The sequence below is a fragment of the Agelaius phoeniceus genome, chromosome 9 (assembly GCF_051311805.1).
Source record: "Agelaius phoeniceus isolate bAgePho1 chromosome 9, bAgePho1.hap1, whole genome shotgun sequence".
NCBI lineage: Eukaryota > Metazoa > Chordata > Aves > Passeriformes > Icteridae > Agelaius > Agelaius phoeniceus.
Genome location: NC_135273.1, coordinates 16,136,273 through 16,156,716, shown reverse-complemented (window position 1 = coordinate 16,156,716; position 20,444 = coordinate 16,136,273). Strand labels below are relative to the sequence as shown.

The 20,444-nt window shown below is 38.1% G+C and overlaps 2 protein-coding genes across 2 annotated transcripts in view; one reads left to right on the top strand and one right to left on the bottom strand.

Moving 5' to 3' along the window:
* Nucleotides 1-1,120, bottom strand: part of LGI1 (leucine rich glioma inactivated 1) — a 28,938-nt gene extending 27,818 nt beyond the window's left edge. Inside the window, exon 1 of the mRNA XM_054636866.2 lies at nt 980-1,120. The gene's annotated coding sequence lies outside the window, so the exon portion shown is untranslated. The remainder of the gene's footprint in view (nt 1-979) is intronic.
* A 15-nt stretch (nt 1,121-1,135) lies between these two features.
* Nucleotides 1,136-20,181, top strand: LOC129122849 (protein FRA10AC1 homolog). The gene is made up of 14 exons (XM_054636870.2): nt 1,136-1,307; nt 4,743-4,819; nt 6,793-6,885; nt 6,969-7,014; nt 7,841-7,917; nt 8,582-8,665; nt 9,147-9,231; nt 12,412-12,457; nt 15,212-15,325; nt 16,308-16,350; nt 16,797-16,921; nt 17,523-17,561; nt 18,813-18,897; nt 19,334-20,181. Exons 1-14 carry the CDS (start codon nt 1,275-1,277, stop codon nt 19,374-19,376), a joined length of 990 nt encoding a protein of 329 aa, XP_054492845.2. The 5' UTR covers nt 1,136-1,274; the 3' UTR covers nt 19,377-20,181.
* Nucleotides 20,182-20,444: the final 263 nt, after the last annotated feature.

Genomic DNA, 20,444 nt, shown 5'->3' with positions numbered 1-20,444 from the left:
ATCTTTGCATCCCTTCACAGCAATAATGACATAACAAGTAACACGAACACTAGGTCAGGAGAAAAAAAAAAAATCTGAAAATAGCGATCTACTAGCCAAGGTAAGGAGATTCACTGTCAGCTATGGTGTGTGATTGTCTTACTGCAGAAAAGAAACACCTACAACTTATATTTTACAACTTGCATATTACAAGGGTAGCAGCAGTATTTAAATTTTTAGTATTTCCCTGTATTAAGTGTGTCTGTGGTTTAACTATCCAGGAATCAATAACACAATTGGAAACACAGTCCAGATGGACTATAGCATTTCAGACCTCAGCAGTTCAGGTTGTGTTTGATGGGAAACTATCAATTCCTTGACAGCTAATTGCTCTATCTGATGACTTAATGCCGAAGATTGGTGCTTCCCAGCTACTTTATCAGCAAATACTTCTGGCTTATAAAGCTCCTTTTTATGATGCAACCCACAGGCTCCCAAACTCTTATCGCCCAGTTGCCGCCGGTCCTCACAGGGAAACTGAGTCACATACTGCCTTTCGTTCTTCTAACTGCGAGATGCGACTGACGAGAAGAGAAGCCGCTGGCACAGGCAGCAATCAGTGTTACAGATCGCCGTGCCGAGGTCACGATCTCGGTCTGTGCCGCACCGAGGGGATCGCGGTCCGTGCCGCGCCGAGGGCAGCGCGCAGCTCCCGGGCACGCCTGGCAGCTGCTGCCCTCCGCAGAGCGCCTCCCGGGGCCTCCCGCCCGGAGCGTCCCCTTCTGCGGGAGAGGTCCCCTCCCGAACAACGACCCCCGCCTCCCCGATCCCTCCCGAGGCACCCTTTCCACCGAGCCCCGGCACCCGCAGCGGGGTCTGAGCCCGTTCCCCCACAACAGGGACTGCTCTGCCCGAGAGCGCCGGGGATGGTGCGCGGGCGACCCGGGCCGGGGAGAGGGGCGCGCTCAGGCCCCTCTGAGCCCCTGCGGCACAGTCCTACCTTCCCAGAGGCGGAGACCGCGGCAGCCGGGGCCGCTGACCGGGTTCCCGGGCAGGGAGACTCCCCTCGCCCCTAAACATGATGAGCGGCTTTCCCCTCCCCTCCCGTGCCGGCTCGCCCTCCCACGCGCCCCGGTGCCCCGCGCCGCCCGCCCGCGGCGGAGGGAGGGACGGAGGGAGGAAGGGAGCCCGCGGTGCGGCCCTGCTCCGCCTCTACCCTGCTTTCCGGGAGCACAGCAGCGCCGGGGCCGGCAGCAGGGCCGGGTGGCGGAGGCGGCCCTCGCCGCGCCGCGGCCATGGAGCCCGAGCAGCTGCGCCTTTCCGCGGCCGTGAGTGGGGCCGGGAGGGAGGGATGGAGGGGGCCCGGCAGAGGCGGGCGGGGACAGGCCCGGCGGAGGCCGCGGCCTCCATGGCGGCGGGGCCGGGGCGGGCGGAGGAAGGGCCGCCGGGGCCCGTGCCTGTGCCCCACTGCGGCGGCGGAGGAAGGGTCAGGCGGGCCGGGACAGCGCTGGGCCACTGCAGGATAGCAGGCAAGAAAGACCTGCTTCGGAAGCTGCGTCTGACTGGCCGGTGTTCGGTTTCTCCGTGGAGCTCCACAAAGCTCCAGTCCTCGATGTCGTGGTCTGCTGTTACCTGCCTTTTACTCCTACTTTTTCTTTCATAGCTGTAATAAAGGGGAAATATATTGCGAGTGCTTTTTCTCTTTGTTAGGGTCGCTCACTGTACAGTATACGCAGGCACGCCTTGTAATAGGTTTTACAAGGAAGAATCGGTTTGAAGCTAGTTGCCTATTCTCAGTTTTTTTTTTCCCCAAGTGGGGGTGGCAAAGCTTCATAGACAACATCAAGGTGGGAAGAGCATGTTGCAGTGAAGCGTTCTGACCTTCCACACAGCATATTTATCCATCAATGATGGCTCCTCAAGTCCTCTTATAGATCCTGTGCTTCCTTCGTACCCTTCCCAAATAGTTTGTACTAAAACAAGCACTCAGGCCTGTTGTGAGTCACATCTGGGCTGTGAGCAGACACGGCCACAGACCTGTGTGCTGGGCAGATAAAGGGGAGGATAGGCTTATGAGGACAGCGGCAAGACTGGGCCCGAGGTCAGGAGCCACGAGTTGGGAATATTTTGTGGGATTGTTTTGCCTTTTTTCTTCTTCTTGACTGTTGTTTCATGTTCAGTCACATGTTGTGGTCAGGAGTGGACACATTTCACCAGTGTGTGTTTACCCCATTGGAGAGGCTTAAAGCAGCAGGTGACTTCTCTGGATGCAAATACCTGAAAATATACCTGTAAATGCAGTGATGGGCAGTTTGTAGTGTTCTGGATTGATGTCAAGAGTTGGTATCTCAGTTTGATATCAGTTGTGTACAGTTTTCATGCATTTACTGTGTTTTGTGGGGGTTTTAGGAGCCAAGAGTTTAGTGGACTCTGTTCTGTCTGTAGCTGTATCATCATTAAGTAATCCAAGATGTTTGGATTGCTTAAGTGTGAGCTAAATGTTCTCCAAAGCATATTTTTGCTTGTTTTGTGGTTTCAGTTTGTTTTATTGTTTGGGAATAAAGAATTCAAAGTTGGCGCAACAGCAAAATACACTGTACCATTTGAGTCAGCTTTCAGGTTCATGTCTTGAGAAAACATTTGGTATTTGTATTAGTTATTAACTAGAAGCATTCTGAGTCTGACAAATTCCATCAAAGTTTACGTTGAAGGGTTTACTAAATAGTGAAAGTAGTTATTTTAAATTCTGTTGATGATTATGCATGTCCATGTCTATATCTGCTAGGTTAGGCACAAAGCTTTGGTATCTGCTTGTCTATTTCTACAGTTAAATATTAAAATTTTCCTTATCTGAGATTGTAGGTGTCTGTTTACATTGTTTTTCCAAAATGGCAAGGTTCATTTATGGATGAGGTTCTTTGGTGGAGTTCATGAAATGAAGTGGGTACGTTTTACCAAGAGTCAGGTCATCTTGGAGTCATCCTGAGGTGTGAGGTTAGAAACCATTCAGTCCCAGTCTCTGTGAGTGTCATCCAGCACTGCTGGAGCTGCTGCTGTCAAACCCAGCATCAATGCAGCACCTGTTTGTCCTGCTGTTGCCTCAACAGAGGAGTGGTCCACAAGTGTCAGGAGTGATCATCAATCATGGGTTATGTTCTTTTTCACTCTGAATTTTTATCTGTGAGGTATTACAGTGATTCAGAAGAATATCTGAACCTGTGAAGAGCTTTCCTGTTGGAAAAGCAGCCTAGTCCTTAGCCATACCTGCCCTTATACTCACAGTCAGCTTCACAAAAGGCAGTCATCAGCTTCTGAGAGCCCTACAGTATGACTCTCTTGGAGTAGCTTTTCTTGCATCTTTTTTTCTTTTATTTGAATTATTCCTGGAATCACTTGAGAGCTGATTAGTGAGGATGTCTGTTTCTTTCCTGGGGTACATCATCCAAGGGCAGCTGCTCTGTGAGAATCTCCTTTCATGTGAGCTTTCTCCCCTTTTCAGTACTTCATCTGTCTGGGGCTTTCATGGTCATGGTGTTGGCTGAGACTTCCCAGACGTTGAGTGTGAAGGAAGCTCTCGATGTTCATTTGGGAAGCATTACTAATGCCATTTAAAATATTCCCAGATTAGCATGATATTTTTTAAATTTAGAGGCCAAGTATGCAGCAAATATATTTGCTGCATACTTATAGAGTGTTCAGACTTTCTAAAAACCGTATAAGCTTCATTAACAAAAGTAGTGACAGGCTGGCTACTAGAACCACCTAGCTAGGAGACTACATTGTTGCTGCTTTTTTGCAAGTTCATGAGGATGGTTTACAGCAGACATCTGCTGCAGTTGTTTATTTGGTTTGGAGTTTAGTTTGGGGGGGTTGTTTGCTTTTTTGTCTGTTTCTGTTTTGTTTGGTAATGGACAATTTTTATGTCTCGTGGGAAATAGGAAATAGTTCAGAAAAAGTTCTGATTTGCTTTTTTTGAAATATATATGTGTAGGAGAGTTACGTGTTCTTCAGAAGCATCCAGAAGAGTGGGAGGAACATTACAGTATTTGTTTATTAATAATAATAGCAAAGGATTTTTAAGAATCTTAAAAAGAGTCCTTCACTGTCAGTTTGAGAAGATAATGTTTTACATACTGTGCACAATACAAAGCAGTTGTTGGTGTCAGTAGAGGGTACCTCTGACTCTTCAGCATGGCATTTCTGTGAGACATTTATGTCAAGAGAAGCCACCTCATCAAAATCATCCTGTGGAGTTGTGTCTTTTTTTCAGATTTACAGCTACCAGTGTAAGATCTAATGATCTAAAATGCTGCATGACAGCCCAAGAAACTTTTATTCCCATTTTCCTTCATTTATAATGAGGACATTATCACTTGCTGTCCTCCAGCCCCCTGAAAGACTAGCTCTTGGGGAAGATATTCATGGTTGTCTTACATAAGGAACGTTGTTTAGAAAATAAAAACCCAAGGTATTTATCATTCTTCTGGTTTGCTGCATCTGTGTGAAGATTAAATATGAGGACATACACATATAAATTATCTGTAAAGTGATCTATTTTACAAGGTGATCTTTCTGTGCCCTGTATTATCTGGAATATACTTTGCATTGTCTGTGGAATTTTGTTTGGCTTAGACATGTTTGCACTAGTTTGCTTGCTCTCTGTCTTTCTGTCTTTTATTTATGCATGATGGACAGTGCTGATTTGTAATGATGCCATATCCATATTGCATTAGCAGATATATTGACTGGTCTATTATTTTCAGGCACATGGCCATGGAGGCTACGATTCTGATTTTAGTGATGAGGAGAGTGGAGAGAAGTCTCTGCAAAAGACTAAAAGGTAATGTAGAACAGAATTAACACTTTGCATTTTGTATTTTGTACAAATGGCCTCTTAGTGTGCATAGAAGATGATGCTGTTGCATGTAAGGTCTGGTGTTGAAATGGTTTTTGAAAAAATCAATCTCTGATTTCTGCATCTCCTCATCTCAAGCTTGCCAAAGCTTGTCATCTCCAGGGGCAGCTGATTAAGAGCTGTTCTGCCATCTCCATCTGGTGTGTATTTGCCCCTCAGTTCTTGGAGCAGAGTGTTTTGTTTTTCCAAGCATTAGTATCCACTGCTGGGTTTTGGCAGCACTGTTCACACCACTGTGATCCATCAGGACAAATGGAACTGCTAGGAGAGCAAGGCAAAAAAGGCCAAGTGGCAGCAGGCTTTGTAGATATAAAACACATAGAGATACAAAGTGAAGAACTGATGCTGCTTCTTTATTATTTAATTTGTGAAGGGACCTGGGAATTGGTAAATTGTGTTGTGATCAATCCTTGAAATGCACCTGCACATCTCTTATTTGAGATGACCTTGGCCAATACTTTCAGTGATTTGCACAGTTAGTGACCTGGAATTTTGTAGTCTGATCTGACTGATTTATTTCTTTATGCATTTATTTTGCTTTTGAACTGCAAAACACCTTGACACTTTCTGCATCATACTGAATATTTGGCCTACACTTTGCATGTACTTTACTTACTTTTTCTTGTCTCTCCCTTGCTCTTTTATTGGACTTTATTTAAGAAAACTTTCTGGAAACTGTCCTAGGACTCTTGCATATTTTTCCTTTGTAGGAAAATTGAAAGAATGGATTTTGTAGTGTCTGATTGCATTCTGGGGGGAAAAAAATCATGTTTTAATCTTTGGAATAATAGCATGCATTGTGCCATTTAATTTATTTTATAAATATAGCCATTCTCCATTAAAACAGTGACTGGTTTTGTTCAGATTTCATTTTATTTAGATGCCATTGCACATTCTACCATTCCACTTCCTAGGTGGAATATTAAGTAACCATCAGGAGCCTTTCAAAAATACCATCATTATCCTTGTTCTGGCACACAACTGCTGATTCCCAGTAGGGCTCTTACGTGGGTTCCTTTTTTGCTCTATCATTGTATTTATTTTCACTTTAAGGAAAATAGTAGTCTTTAATTCTCTCCAAATTGCTGTTTTATAGACCCTTCTTAAGGGAATTTTGTGCTTACAGATCCTTTTGAGTAAATGATACCTTAAGTTTCTGGAGTCCTATATTCCATAGCTAGAAACAAATTCCCTGGCTTGTTTTCTTCAGGTTTCTGATTACCATGCTTTCTGCCCACTGATTATTATGGGAAAAATCTTTTCTTCATCTCAGTTTATGAATGAAATTAACTAAATATACCTTTTACTAACTAAAATGTTTAACTTTTTATTACTTTGTTGAACTCTAAAAGTAATTTTAGCTGCCTACTGACAAATATGGTTCATTACATGGCAATTGACTTTTAAATTTGTAATTCTTGTGATTGCACTACAAGAGGCAGAGCTGTTTAATGAGGTGTTGAGACACTGGCATGAAAGGAGGGAATAGGGTTACTGCCAGTCACTCTCTCTCAGTGAATGCACTGTCCTTCCTGTTCCTACTTTCCAGTGCAACTGAGATTTGTAAAGGACTTTAAATATCAGAGAGAAACTGAGGCGTCTTCCAGGTTTTAGCATTGTGGTTCTATAGTGATAATATTAATAAAAACAAGTATTACAAATTGCTATTTTAAGCAATTGCCTTTAAATTCCACCTGGAAGCAAATGCCTTTCTGATTTTGTTCTGCAAGTGAGGTAAAGTCCAAGCTGATGTTGGTTCTGAAGTTTCATTATATTCCTGTAGAAAATAGCAATATAACAATTTTTGTTACTCAAGATAGTGCTAGGTTTTGCTCATGAAAATTTTATTGCTTATGAAAAGTTATTGACTAAGTTTTCTTCCTTTTTCTCACCTTTAGAATACAGGAAGATGCCCTTCTGATAAAGCCATTCCAAAAACCAAAACAAGGCAGTGTGGTTCACAGACAATTTGCAGCTGAAGAATGTGATAGGTATCTTTTATATATTGCTTTTGTGGAACATTTTCCTCTTAATGGAAAGATGGTTTTCATTGGAACGTGTTTGTTATTAACAGGGAAGAAGCAAGAAAAAGAAGATTTCACTTGATCTCTATGGATGCTGTATCCTTCTGTTTCATTTTTCAGGTTTGAAGATGGGGCACAGGTTATCCATTATGGTAAAATACTGGGATTTCTCAGTTACCACAATCAGTGACAGTGCAGCACCAGATACTGAGTCATTCTTCAGAGGAGCTTCTTTTTGCTGCTGAGATAAAAGTGAATTGAAAATCTTTTAAGAAGCCATATATAAAGTTTTTGTTTGTGAAGACATTTATTTTTTAAATAAGTAATTACACATTTTGCTCAAATTGTGGTACAAAATGTGTTTCAAATTATGTTTCTGTTTTGGCCTCACACTGAGGCCAAATTGTTCTAAGAAGCATTACATATTTTTCCATGATTTTCATTTCCAAACTAAAGCATACAACTTTTATTTGTATGTTGGTGGTAGAAATGTAACAAATTATTCCATTTTAATAGCCAGATTGTTTTTATAATAGAAAAGTACAAACCAGTTTTAAACTAAAACTGCAGAACAAAGAGGCTGTTGTCTAAATCACAGCTGAAAAAATGAACCAAGTTTCTGTGTATATGCATACAGAGCATCTTTGATAAAGGAAGACAGTTTTATAAATGAAGAATGAGGTTTTAAAGATGAAATTGCCTAGAATTCCTGAATTTGGAAATTCACTTCTATGAGAGGTTATTAAGTAAAAGTTCCTAATTAACTCAATTCTTTTTTGTTTTTGGAAATTACTGAACTGTTTGTGAGGAGAAAAGTCTTTCTCTTAAATATATAAAAAGATTTTGGTTGGGGTTTTTTTCTGATTTTAAACTGTGGTAAAAGGAAATAAGTTCTGAAAAAATCCTTAATTGCTTTATGCAGTATGAAAGGCATAAGAAGTTTGTGCATGACTACATCCTGTACTATGGTGGCAAAATCGAGGATTTCCGAAGATCTGGGTGAGAACCTTTCCCCTCCTGACCTCAAAGCTCCCTGCTTTGTCAAAGCTGTTAAATATATATTATAGCTTTGGGGGCAGAGATGGATGTGTGTCAAATTACTAATTATTTTGGTCACAAATGGTAACTACAGTAATTGGAAATACCCAAACACAAAACTGTCTTGTTTCATTTTGTTTTCATATTTTTAGGTAAGAACATACCATGAGCTGAATTATTCTTGTTTTGTTATGTAAAAGGAAGGATGACAGGTGATCATTAATGGAGGGTACATTGAGAAATATCTGTCAGAATCTTCAAAATAACAGTCTGAAATACTTCTGAATGTGCAGAATTGCTATCCATTGTCCAGAATAATAACTTCTTTAGAGCTATCCATAACTGCCTTTTAACATCACTGTCCTCAATAAAGATTATAAAAGTGTTTTCAGACAGGATCAAGTCATCCAGAATTTCAGTGGCAGTTTTCAACTGTGAGTTTTTTTATTTGGGAACAGGTATGCCAGGGAATACATTTTTGATAGTTTTATTTCATAGAAATGTATTCCTTTATGCTGTGAGGTAGAGATTAGAACTGTAAAATATTGATGCTTACCAAATCATTATTTGATGGCTTTTCATTTTAATGTTACATTGTACTAAAAAAAGCTGTGTCCTTTTATAGAGCAAATGACAAGACGGATCTTGATGTTATTAGAGAAAACCATAGATTCCTGTGGAATGAAGAAGATGAAGCAGACATGAATTGGTACCTGAAACTATTATAGGATATGTTATTTTTAGATCACTTGGACTAAATTTGTGGTTTCCCTTACTAATTAAGAATTACTGTGCATATTTGATCATTCTTTGATGCATTTGAAAATAAAAGTCCATTAGAAGGTCTTTCATATTGTAATAATGCTCAAATCCCAACATGAATTGATGACAGAAAGAGCTAATAAATAATAGTGATTCTCTGAGATCCAAATAACTGTTCAAAAACTCTGAAGAAAGCAGAGTTTGAAAAAATACAGTTTAGTATGTACTGTGGATTTATTTTATATTTATTTTTCCAGTCTTATGGAAATTACTCCTTAGTTTAATGACTACGCATCTGTTGCATTTCTAGGTCTACAACTTGTGTTCTTTCAATGAAACAAATGTCTTTGTCTTGGTAATGTCATTACAATGTAAAGTGAATTATGTTGTCTTCTATATTTAATTAAAAAAAATACTTTTTGTTTTAGGGAGAAGAGGCTTGCAAAGAAGTATTATGACAAATTGTTCAAAGAATACTGTATAGCAGATCTCAGCAGATACAAAGAAAATAAGGTATCTTTCCTTAGAGTAAATCATCTTGGGTTTTGAAATATAAACTTTTTTAAAAATTGCCTTATGATTGTGGATATGTCATAAAACCAGAATTTTAGTATCCCTTCCACAGAAAGGGAGCTGTGAGAATTTGACAAGTTACTTACAAACAGCAGTTTGAATCCAAGTATTGTCACTGCCTCAAAAATGTGCTTCTGTGGGAATAGGAACATTTCTGTCAGATGATGTTTTATGAAGAGGTACATTGTGTGTGAAAGGCAGAAAACGCAAAGGGGTTAAAGAAAGAAGGCTGGAGAGGTTGCTTGGAGAGGAGCAGTAGATGAAGCCTAAAACCCCATGGAATGTTACTGTTCAAAAAAAAGTCTAAAAAGAGTTTTGTACTTGAATGCTGGCAGAAACAATTTTGGAAAAGTCTATTCTAAAGCAGCATCTTTTGCTGGTTGTTCTTTTCTGTTTGTGGAAACAGGATTTGTATGTGCCTTGTAAATAAATAGAATTTCTCAAGAGGAGCAGCCCAATTCCAGCACCAGGTTTTCTTCTTAACTGGAACAGCCTTTGTTTTTTCCAAGTTTTTGGCTGACTAACTTCTTAGTCAGAGAATATACATGAATTTTCTATTGTGTTTTTCCAAAGGCTGGTGCTGAACTCAGATGTGTCTTGGTGTTTCTAGCACACAGTAACCCAGTCTATATAGTTCTTTTCAACTATTTTATAGTATTGAAAATACATTCACTGGTAAATATTTGCAAGGACTGGGCTTAGCTCTATTAAGAAGAAAAGATGACAGGTCATCTAATGAAAATTGGGACAGTAAAATGCAAAAATGCAATTAAAATTAACAAAAACTAAATTGCTGAAGATGCCTTCCCTTCTTTTTTGACTAAATTTGATTTTATTTTCCTGTAGGTATTTCCTATCCCTCAATGTCCATTCCATCCCCCATCCCCCCAGCTGATTTCCCTTGAGAATGCTTACAGATTTTGTTTCTCTCACTACTGTGCCAAGTTTCCATATGTTTGCTGCCTTTTGTGGGAAACTGTTCTGCCCCAGATTTTTTGGTGTGTGTGTCTGTGTCTGTGTGTTTTCTTGTGTTGTGTGAACAGTATTTCCCTGTCAGACTTCAAGTGTGTCTATCCTAACTTTGAGGTCACTCTCTGTTCCCATTTATGCTCCTAAGTCATTACCTTTATTTTTGGAGTTGCCATGTCAGCATAAGTGCTGTGTCAGGCAATCTGTAAAATAGATATGCTTTCTTTTCTCAGATAAGTTGTGATCATGTGAAAGTCCTTTCTTAGAAATTCTTAGAAAAATAGAAAAAAGTATGAGTTTTTTCTCAGTGACTGATTTATCCATGCCCATGTTTGGTACAGAAGGATTTCAAAGCAGGCTTTTCTCTTGGAAGTCTTAAATAAGCTGCTCTTCCCATTTGCACCGATGGAATACAGTCTGTGCTTTCAGATTTTGCCTGCCTTAATTTTTATTTCTGCATCTCCAGAAACTGGAAGCTGGATATCTTTAGCCCCTTGTGCCTTTTGCTTTGCAGTGCTGGTGCTATGAGAAGTGCAGGGTAGATAAAAGCTTCTCAGCTAGTCAGCCTTTTGCATCATAGTTGTGATGCTTCATCTTAATGTAAGAAATTCTTTTATAGTGAGAACATTCAGTTGCTGGAACAACCTCCCCAGTGGCACAGTGGGATCCCCATTGCTGGAGGTTTTTCAGATGCAATTGCCCAGGGTGATAGATAATCTCATCTGGGCTCTTCCCCATGGAAGGTTGAAGCTGGTAGTCTGTTGAGGTGCCTTCCAACCTGAGCTGTTCTTTGGTTCTGTGATTCTGTATCATGCTACTTGGTGTGAAAGCAAAAGTTGGAGGTCAGTTTTCTCTGTTGTTTTAAGTACATATATTGCACAGATTGAGACCTGCACTTATGTGCTCGTCTGTCTTTTCACAGCTGTAATTGTTTGCTTCTGGCCAAAATCTTCTAATTAGATTGGTTTTCTAAAGATCTCTGCATAGAAATTGTAGCTCAGATCTCTTTAGGAGCTTTTCTTCTGAAGTTAATCACTGTTTTACGAAGGACTGGATAAAGGTTTCATGGGAGCATCTCCTTTGAGAATCTGAAAAATAAGCGGAACCACCTACTTAAAAACAGCAGCTCAGAAGAAAACAGATGAACCCTTGAGGCCACAGGCATGTTCCAGTTGCTGGTTCCATTTGCACACACACACACACACACACACACACACACACACACACACACACACACACACACACGTGGCTGGGACCCCTGCTCTCATCCCTAGAGATTCACAGGTGCTCTCACAGCCAGAGCTGGAGACCCACTCACCCTTCTTGCTCCCAGGCTGCTTCACCTGCTGATGACCAGTCTGGCTTGGTCTTCACTGGTGTTTGCTTTTAATCAGAAATGCCAATGTGAACCTCTAGTGTGAGGCTCTGTAGAGACAGTGGAAGAGTGTTCTGACAGCTCTTGCTTGTGCTGGGTCTGTTACTCCTGACACTTTCCCTAGGTAAGAGTTTTCTAGGTCAAGGTTGTCTTTGAACCTTCAGTCCATCTTGTCTGCAAACTTTGAGGCTGATAAATGACCATCTGTATTGTCAGATAGTTCAGTTCTATTGTCAGCTTTGCAGTGCAGCACAGGAGGGTGCTCTGCATTTAAGTTTTACTTTGATATGCACTGGACTGGAAATGTTCCCTTTGTTGTCTTATTTTCCTAGAGAATTTCTTATTTGCTGTCTCTGTGCTTTGTTTTGTAGCTTAACAGATTGGAAGTGTGTCCTATTTGCTAAGAAATGAAATCTGTTTGACACCTGGTCATTAAATAAAACACATTTTGTTATTTTGTTTTCATTTCCAGATTTCTAGGCCAACTTGTCTTGTACTTGGCAATGTTAATATGTTTGCTTTTGTAATTGTTTTTCAGCATGGAGGACTTCCTGTAAAAATAAAAATACAAATATTTAAACTATTTTTATTTAAAAAATACTATTCTGGCAAGCAGAGGCAGAGAGATATTTTTAATTAAAAGAGAAAAAATTAAATTTTCATGACCAGAATTAAAAGGATGAGCCACATGAAGGACACCAATCAACTGAAATTAGTCTTTACAGTGCTTAATATGTTGACTATTCACAACTCAATTTTGGTTCTTATCTTAACAGTTTGGATTTCGATGGCGACATGAAAAAGAAGTAATTTCAGGAAAAGGTAATGATGTCTTCCATTTTATGTTAGATTTCTTCTTGATGCTCCTCTTGCTGCTTTTGGACATAATTTTGTTAGATAATATTTGATGATACCGGTAAGTTTATCAGATAATAATGTACAATAAATTGACATGTCTTTCAGCTTCCCTGTTTTATGCTACATAGGTTTAGATTGCACACTGATCTGCACATATTACAATTAAAAGAGCATATAGTTTATTTTCACAAGGTCACTTCTGTAATGAGCACCACCTTAATATGTTTGATAATATAGAATTTCATGGGTGGGCTTTTTAGCTGCTTTTCTCTAGCAGTTCTGCTACCTCATTAGCTTTTGATACCTGTAACTGAAGTCTCTCAGTGGTTTTCTTTGAGAATAATTTATTGATTAACAGCTTCTCCAGTGCTGTTCTGCAAAATGTTCACTTTTTAATTAAAGTTTCTTGTGTGAGACCTGTTTTAGGCTAAACTGATTTTGAAAGCTACGGTGGGAATGATTATCATGTCTCCCAATCCTGCCTCTAAATCAGCACCTTGATTCTGGGTGAGAAGTCTTACCAGTGTGTTGCTGGGACTTTGCACAGTGGTCCTTGTTCCATGGCAGAGGTGCTTGGGCTTTTCCAACATGCTGAGCAAGCAAGGAAGTGAGGTGGATCAAGTATTGCTGTTCCTGGGGTGGATTCTCATCCACTTGTGGGTTTCAGAAGTCATGGATGAACATGCCAGAATATTGCATGGAGTTGCTGATCAGTTTCACTCAGTTACAGTTCTTTGAACAGCTGTATTCTGCAAACACCTGTATTGTAATATATTTCATACAGCTAGAAATGCATTTATGATTAAAAAAAAAGTATTTCAGAGTAGAAAGCATGAACATTAATGGTGGGGATTTTTGAACTGTAAATGTTAAAGCCTCTAAAGGTAGTTGTAGTCGTATGTTGCATTTAGCACTACACATTATATTAATGGATAGTTACATTTGATAAAATTACATGCTGTATTTAATACTTTAACAAGATAATTAAGATTAAATGAGAAGTAAATTATTTTATGTCTTCGTGGGCGAAAAATTATAGCTTTGTACGTTTAATATGTGGTACTTCATATTTTAAAATGTGGGAGAAAGTGCAGAATTTTATATTCCAAGCTTTTTAATGGGATCCTAATGAAAAACGGGCAATGGGAACAGGAGTGGGTAAATCCTCCCTTTCACCGCTTTTTAATGGGATCCTAATGAAAAACGAGCAATGGGAACAGGAGTGGGTAAATCCTCCCTTTCACCACAGGGGGGCGCGAGAAGCCAACCCGCTCGCGGGTGTCGGACGCGCTCTCCAAGTGCGGTTCCAAAAAATCCTTTTAAAAAGACCCGTGGGTCTTTTATGCTATTTTACAATATAAATCAGGCATATAAATTGCTTCATTAAATGTAGTAACACATCTACACCTACCTGACTGATAATTAGCATTAGCCATGTATGTACCTGTTGTATGTACTGATGTAGCTGTGTCAGTGGTGATGTACAGTGGTGATGAGAACCACTGCTGGTGCACTTTTACTAAGGTTTGGGGGTGGTAACAAGGGCATGCAGGAATGGAGTACTCCCATTTGGTTGCTTTGCATTTGCTGCTTATCTTTGCATGGTTACAAAAAAGAAGGGCTAGGATAAGTGAAAGAAGAGGTGATGCTTGTATTACTGATTGAAAATGTCAAATTATTTCTTTGGCATCTTTCAGTCTTTGCCATAAGTTTTGAAAGAAGATCATATTGGAGATTGCTATGACACAGGGTATGATAGCCACACCTTATGTAGGGTTAAACATACTTAACGTATCTTAATTTGAAACTTGCTTTTCTAATGAGAGTTCTGGTTTTTTTCTTTACTTCAAATGTTTGCATTGCAAGTGGTGTTTCATTACAGGACTGAAGTATCTGAGGACACTGCCAATCCATCAGTTAGCTGCTTAAGCAGAATTTTCTGAGGTTAATCGTTCATCAACAGTCCTGCTTGTGAGCCTATTAATGCACATCCTTTCTGCTGCTCTGCATACAAATCAGTCTCTGCAAAGGGAATGCATGTATCTTTATTACTCCAATATTGGGACTTCAGTGGTGCAAACAAAATTGATTATGTGCAGATCTGTTTTAAAATCAGTGTTGCTTTCACATAATGAACCAAAGGAAGCTTTTAAAGCTGACATAGCATTTCTAACGAAGTTGAATTTCCTTTTCTTAAAGGAAAGGTATTTATGGATATTCACTAGAATACAAATTGTATGTCCTGTATGTCAGGTACACTAGTTACATAAAAAGCATGTGGGCATCTTCATACTGTACAAATGTGATGCTTTGAATAATTTGATGTCATTAAAGATGCATGTCTGAATCACAACTTCTGATCCATCATCCTCTGCTAAGTAAGTAGTCATTTGGGGTATAGGATGTATCCTGGTGACGTTCATTTTTTCAGAGTTCATATTAGGCTTATTATTTCATAATGTACACTTTCATCCATACATTTCAAAACACAGATATGTTTTTTCCTTTGCAAATAGGCAATATTGGACAAGTATGATTGCTTTGTTGTTCCCTGTTATTATTTCCTTAATCTAGATGTTATTTTTAGATTTGTGGGGTTTTTCTATTTGAAAGAAATAGAAAATGAAAACCAAAAACAGAGCAGAACTGGAAATAACAACCCCATATCTATTAATGTTAATCATTGAACCACAGTTTGCTGGTTTTTACTCTTTACAGGTCAGTTTTCCTGTGGAAATAAACACTGTGATGAGAATGAAGGCCTGAAGAGCTGGGAGGTGAATTTTGGTTACGTTGAACATGGTGAAAAGAGGAATGCACTTGTAAAATTGAGTAAGTCAGCCCTTCTAGGATATGTACACTTAAAAGAAGACAAGTATCTTGTACTTTGAGTGTTATTGAGTGAGACCCAGTGATAATAATATGAGTTCATGACAAAGGCAAAATAGGAGATCATTTTGTTGAATTAATCACAGGTAGTAGTATGGTGCTCTTGATTTAGAGAGAGCAGCTGTTATCATTATATATGACAAAGTTGTTACAGATTAAGAACTTTATTCTATATAATTAGCATGTCATAAAATTTGAATAATTGGCTATAAGCTGTTTCACATAGAAGCATTTCTAGTTTAATGGACAATACTGCATTGCAAGGAGAATTTCAACATTGTCATTGCTCATTCAGTTACTTGGCTTGGAAGTCCTTAGGGCTTTGGACCAGATAACTTCTTGCACATCTTCAACTTTACTGGTTTTATTTTAAATATTTGAGTTTTCTTCTAAAAAAGAACTTCTCAAAGTTCTATTTTTAAACAATTTTCCATCCTTACATCTTGACTGTGATTTTCTAATTCAGAATTGTGTACATGATGATCTGTTTATCAGATAATTAAACTTAGTACAGTTTATATAGTTACTTCATGTAAAATGAGTGAGTAGTGGGGCTTTTTCCTTTTGTGCACAAGCCATTCCATGTGGGAGCACTTGGTCTCTGACAAAGCTCTAAGAGACTTACACATCTTCAGTATAATTGCAGCAGCATGTCTGTACATGAGAAGCACTGATAGTTCTTTAATGAAGAGCTGCCAGTGCTAAACTTGTGATTGTCCTTTGCATTTAGTAAAATCTGGGTTTCTGCTGGAGACTTTCAACATGTATTTTTTTCAATCCTGACTGCAATTACATTGTACCTAGTGTTTTGAAGGAAAAGCTGCTGATGTTGAAGGATCTAGCTCTAAGTAGTTTCGTATTTTTGTTAGTTATGCTTCAGGTTATCAGATTCTTGGCTGCAATGTTCTCATTTTCTCTTTTTCAGGACTATGTCCAGAATGTTCCCACAAACTAAACTTCCATCACCGGTAATGAAATATTTTCAAAATAATGGGGTCTGAATTATTGATAAGTTACAATTATGATGAACAGCACACAAGGACAAAACATCAGTGAGATGATTAGGAACTTCATTTATCCTGAAATAGCATGAATATTCTGGAGTTCTTATAAAGCCACTGACTTGTCACTGTTGAGAGTTAAGATGCTCTGCTAATGACAGCACAGAACCCCCAGACTGGAAGAATTCCATCCCTACCATCACAGAAGTTTCATTTGCTTAATTTCAGCCCAGTGATTATTTTTCCTCTATTTCTAATAGCACTTTTTTTTTTTAACTGAATCAGTTTTTTTCTGTTTGACTACTGATCAGTGTCTGAAAATATAACACGTTTGACTGAATTAAATATTTCAGATTTACTGTTGCATAAGAAGTACATATAACAGAGGAGGTGTACATTCATCTTTTTTAAAGGAGGAAAGAAGTCAAAACATGCAAGAAAAGAGGCATAGCTGCACAGAACTCTAAGGAGCCAAAAAATAAGAAGAGAAAATTGTCTCGTTCAGCAAAAAAAAAGTCCAAAAAAAAGACCAGTAAAGGTAAATTTAAACTTTAAAACTTCAGTTGTTAAACTACTCAGGTTAATTGAACCTTAGTTTTGCAACAGATGAATAGATGGAGACATATAATTATGTATAAATACTTTTAGTTACACAGACAGATGTGTAACTTTCTTGACTGCAACACAGGTAGTCAAAAAGGTAAATCTCTTAGGTAAAATTTCCTAGATGCAGAAAAAAAAAAGTTTCTTATATTTAACAGAGAGGGACAGCCTTTTGAAAAGTATGCACTGCAAGAGAAATTTGTGCAAGCATTGGATGTTGCATACTAGAAAGGGTTGTGAAGTATTTCATTCCATGAGGCTTTGGGGTTGAAAGCCTTTTGGAAATGTTAGATAACCTTTTAACACCAGAGATCTTGGGTTGACATAAATAGGCTCAAACTGATGACCTTTGCACTCATTAAAAAAATCCTTTTATTTCAGTGTTTGCTCTCTTTCTTTGAATGTGGTGTGTGCATGCATGTACAGATCTTAAGTGTAATAAATTGTGATAGAAAAATCTTTGTAGACAATATAAGATAACAGATAAAATCAAAAGCAGTTTACGGTTTTTTTTCTATTTTGGTGTTTCTTTACAGATCAGGTTTCTTCAGACGATTCAGATAATTCTGATAAAGGTATTTTAGTATCCTTTATGGTTTTGTAATAAGTTGTATAATATCATAGACAGTTGTCTTTGATCTATGTTTTATTAGCTGTCTGTTTCAATATTTCATATGATAAGAATGCTGTCTGAAACAAGCAGAAATATGAAGGTTTGAACGAATGACTTACATATCTTGGAGAAAAAGTGTAGGGAATTTTAAGGAGGAAATTGTTTAATCAAAAAATAAAAATGTGGGCAGATAACAGAAAGAAAATAACCAAAAAAATGGGAACTCAGGTTGTTGCAAAAAAGAGTAGAGGGTGCAAAAATAGGTACATTGTTAATAATTTCATGTTGTGTAGTCTGTACTGTGTAAAGATAATATTTTTCTGATATAATTTTCCTTCAGGGAGTTAAACTGATATGTCCTCTGCTCAAAAAAAAAAAATTAAAATAAATCCTAGGCTTTAATTAATGTCTTTTCCAACTACCACCTGTAGTACCTCAGAGACCTACTTATTGCAGGTGGATGCATTTAGTCACTGCTTGTATCTCAGTGAGTTCAGTCTCCAGTTTCTTTTTTTGTGAAACAGGCCCCATCTCCTGGTCATGCCAGTTCTTGTTGCAGACTGTCTGGAAGTAATTGACTGTTTTCACTGCTCTGCTATACATTTTTAAGCATGTCCTCATCCCCTAGGCTTTCCCAGTTAGATACAGGAAGACCTGAAGCACTTTTCTTATGATTTGGGCCGTGCCCAAAGTACTTGTTTTGTCAGGAAACTTGTTGGAAGATTCAGAGGGCGGGGGGGGGGGGGGGGGGGCTGTGGAGTTTCTTATATGAAATTCCTGTATGCTAATATGAAATAGTTATGCAATAATCTGTGTTTTCTTATAATTTCATTTACTGATAAGTCACAATTGATAAGAACTATCATTTAAGTAAGGTAATTGATTAAGCTAGTATCATAAATTGAAACTATATTGTATATCTGGGTTTGTAATTATTTAGTTTTAGGAAAAAAAATGCTATGTTGCTGTTGTGTCAAGATCATTTTTTTGACATGGCTGTTGTTATGTTTGACCAAGACATTGCTTTGTGATACCTAAGAATCTTTTTGATTACACTAATTAGCATTGCAAAACATTTTCATTTTCACTTTATGCAAAGTGTTCTGTTTATTCTCTTGGTTGCAATTAAACATTGCTTCTAGCATTATACCATCTAATTTAAAAAAAGATTATTTTAAATTTAATTTTGTAAACATTTTAAATTTTTTAACAGATTCAGATGACAGCAATGCTGAAGATGGTCCTTCAGAAGCTGACTCTTTGAGAGGTCCTCTGCGAGAAGCAGATGAAAAATCACGGTTAGTTTGATGTAGTGAGCTTGCAGCTACTGAAATGTACAGGGTCCATTCAGAATTGCAAGACAGAATTGTCCAGTGTTTCAGTGAGTATTCACACATAAAAGGTTATGTCAAATCTTTTTCCATGCAATGAACCTAAAAATGTGTATTTAAAGAGGGGACATTCACAACTCTTGAGGAAAACCTTTGTTAAGCCACTGCCATAGGACTGCTGCCTTACCCCCTCTATAGCATTATTATCTTAGTGGCAGGTCCTAAGGGTCAGCTCACACAGGGAAATGTGAAGAGTATTGGAATGTAGTGAGTTAGTCAAAAATATCTATACTTTCCACAATTCTAATCAGAAGTTTGCTAAAACTTTTTTATTCAAAGATTATCTCCTAGGTACAAATCCAAAGCAGAACTTTCTGACATTTATTTTTTGTTGTTGTTACAGGGAAGAGGAGTTTCATGAGTATTTTCAAGATTTATTTCTCTAAAACTAGCAATTGATGTTGACTGATTTTCTTCATGAGTTGTCAAGATGGAAGTCTGGAAATCCAGTTATAATTTTCCAGAGACCCCTATCTGCCAGCATACCTTTTCTACAGTCACTCATATGGACCATTTGGGTGGATTTTCTTTGTAGAAGGATTTAAATCTAAAAACTTTGTTTCTTGTAGTAGGCTGCATACTCTTGAAACAAGAGAAATAGCTTTTCAGTTCAGAGCAAAATATATATGGCACCCAAACTTATACAAACAAGAATATAGTTTATTAACATTACAACAAGGAAGTTCACTGCTTTTTATTTGATCTCAAACTTCAGTTATTGCCGGATTTTTGTAAAGGAGCATTTTGTAAGATTGTGTGAGTAGTTTAAAGCCATACACTTTATTTATATTTTTAATTTATTAAACAGAAATTAATAGCCCTAAATTTATTAGCTATTTAGATTTTAATATTTGGGTATTAATCTCTGTAAATATTTTCAAATGCTATTGGAGAACATCACATTTTGTCAAATATGTATTCTATCTCCCTACTCCTTTAAAAAGTTCAGTTTATTGTGACTTTCTTTTGAATTTTAGTTGTAATGTGATGTGTCTTACAATTCCACCTATAAAAATATGTTTGGTTGGTGAAATTTTTGGTGTAAAAAATAACATGTAGCTTTCTACTGGAGATGTACGTGACTTTCATGTTACCTGTGGCTTCTGATCTCCTTCCCATTGACTGAACGTTAATCCTTCTTTCACGTGTAATCCTGAATATACAAATAAAGCACGAATATTGCTTGAGAAACGTACTGGATTCATCTTCTTCTTTGAGCTGCAGCACATCTTTAAACATTCATTCAGTCATGTTTCCAAAGAAACAGACTGCACAGGAAAAAGTACTATGCCAATATTTTTTCTGTCTGGTGAAAATTACTTTGTATACGAGGGTCACACTTTTTAAAATTAGGTTTTCATGTTAATCTGAGTAAGTTAATGTTGTATAAAATATATTTTTGATAAGTACTTCTCACTGTAGGTGTAGAAAGTATTTCTAGTAAGAATTTGATG

What these genes read in the sequence shown, in the direction of transcription:
- LOC129122849 (XM_054636870.2), top strand. Translation starts at nt 1,275, where the DNA reads ATGGAGCCCGAGCAGCTGCGCCTTTCCGCGGCC. An exon ending in GATGAAGCAGACATGAATTG is followed by an intron (nt 8,666 to 9,146) that starts GTACCTGAAACT and finishes TTTTTGTTTTAG; the next exon opens with GGAGAAGAGGCTTGCAAAGA. An exon ending in AAACTAAACTTCCATCACCG is followed by an intron (nt 16,351 to 16,796) that starts GTAATGAAATAT and finishes TCTTTTTTAAAG; the next exon opens with GAGGAAAGAAGTCAAAACAT.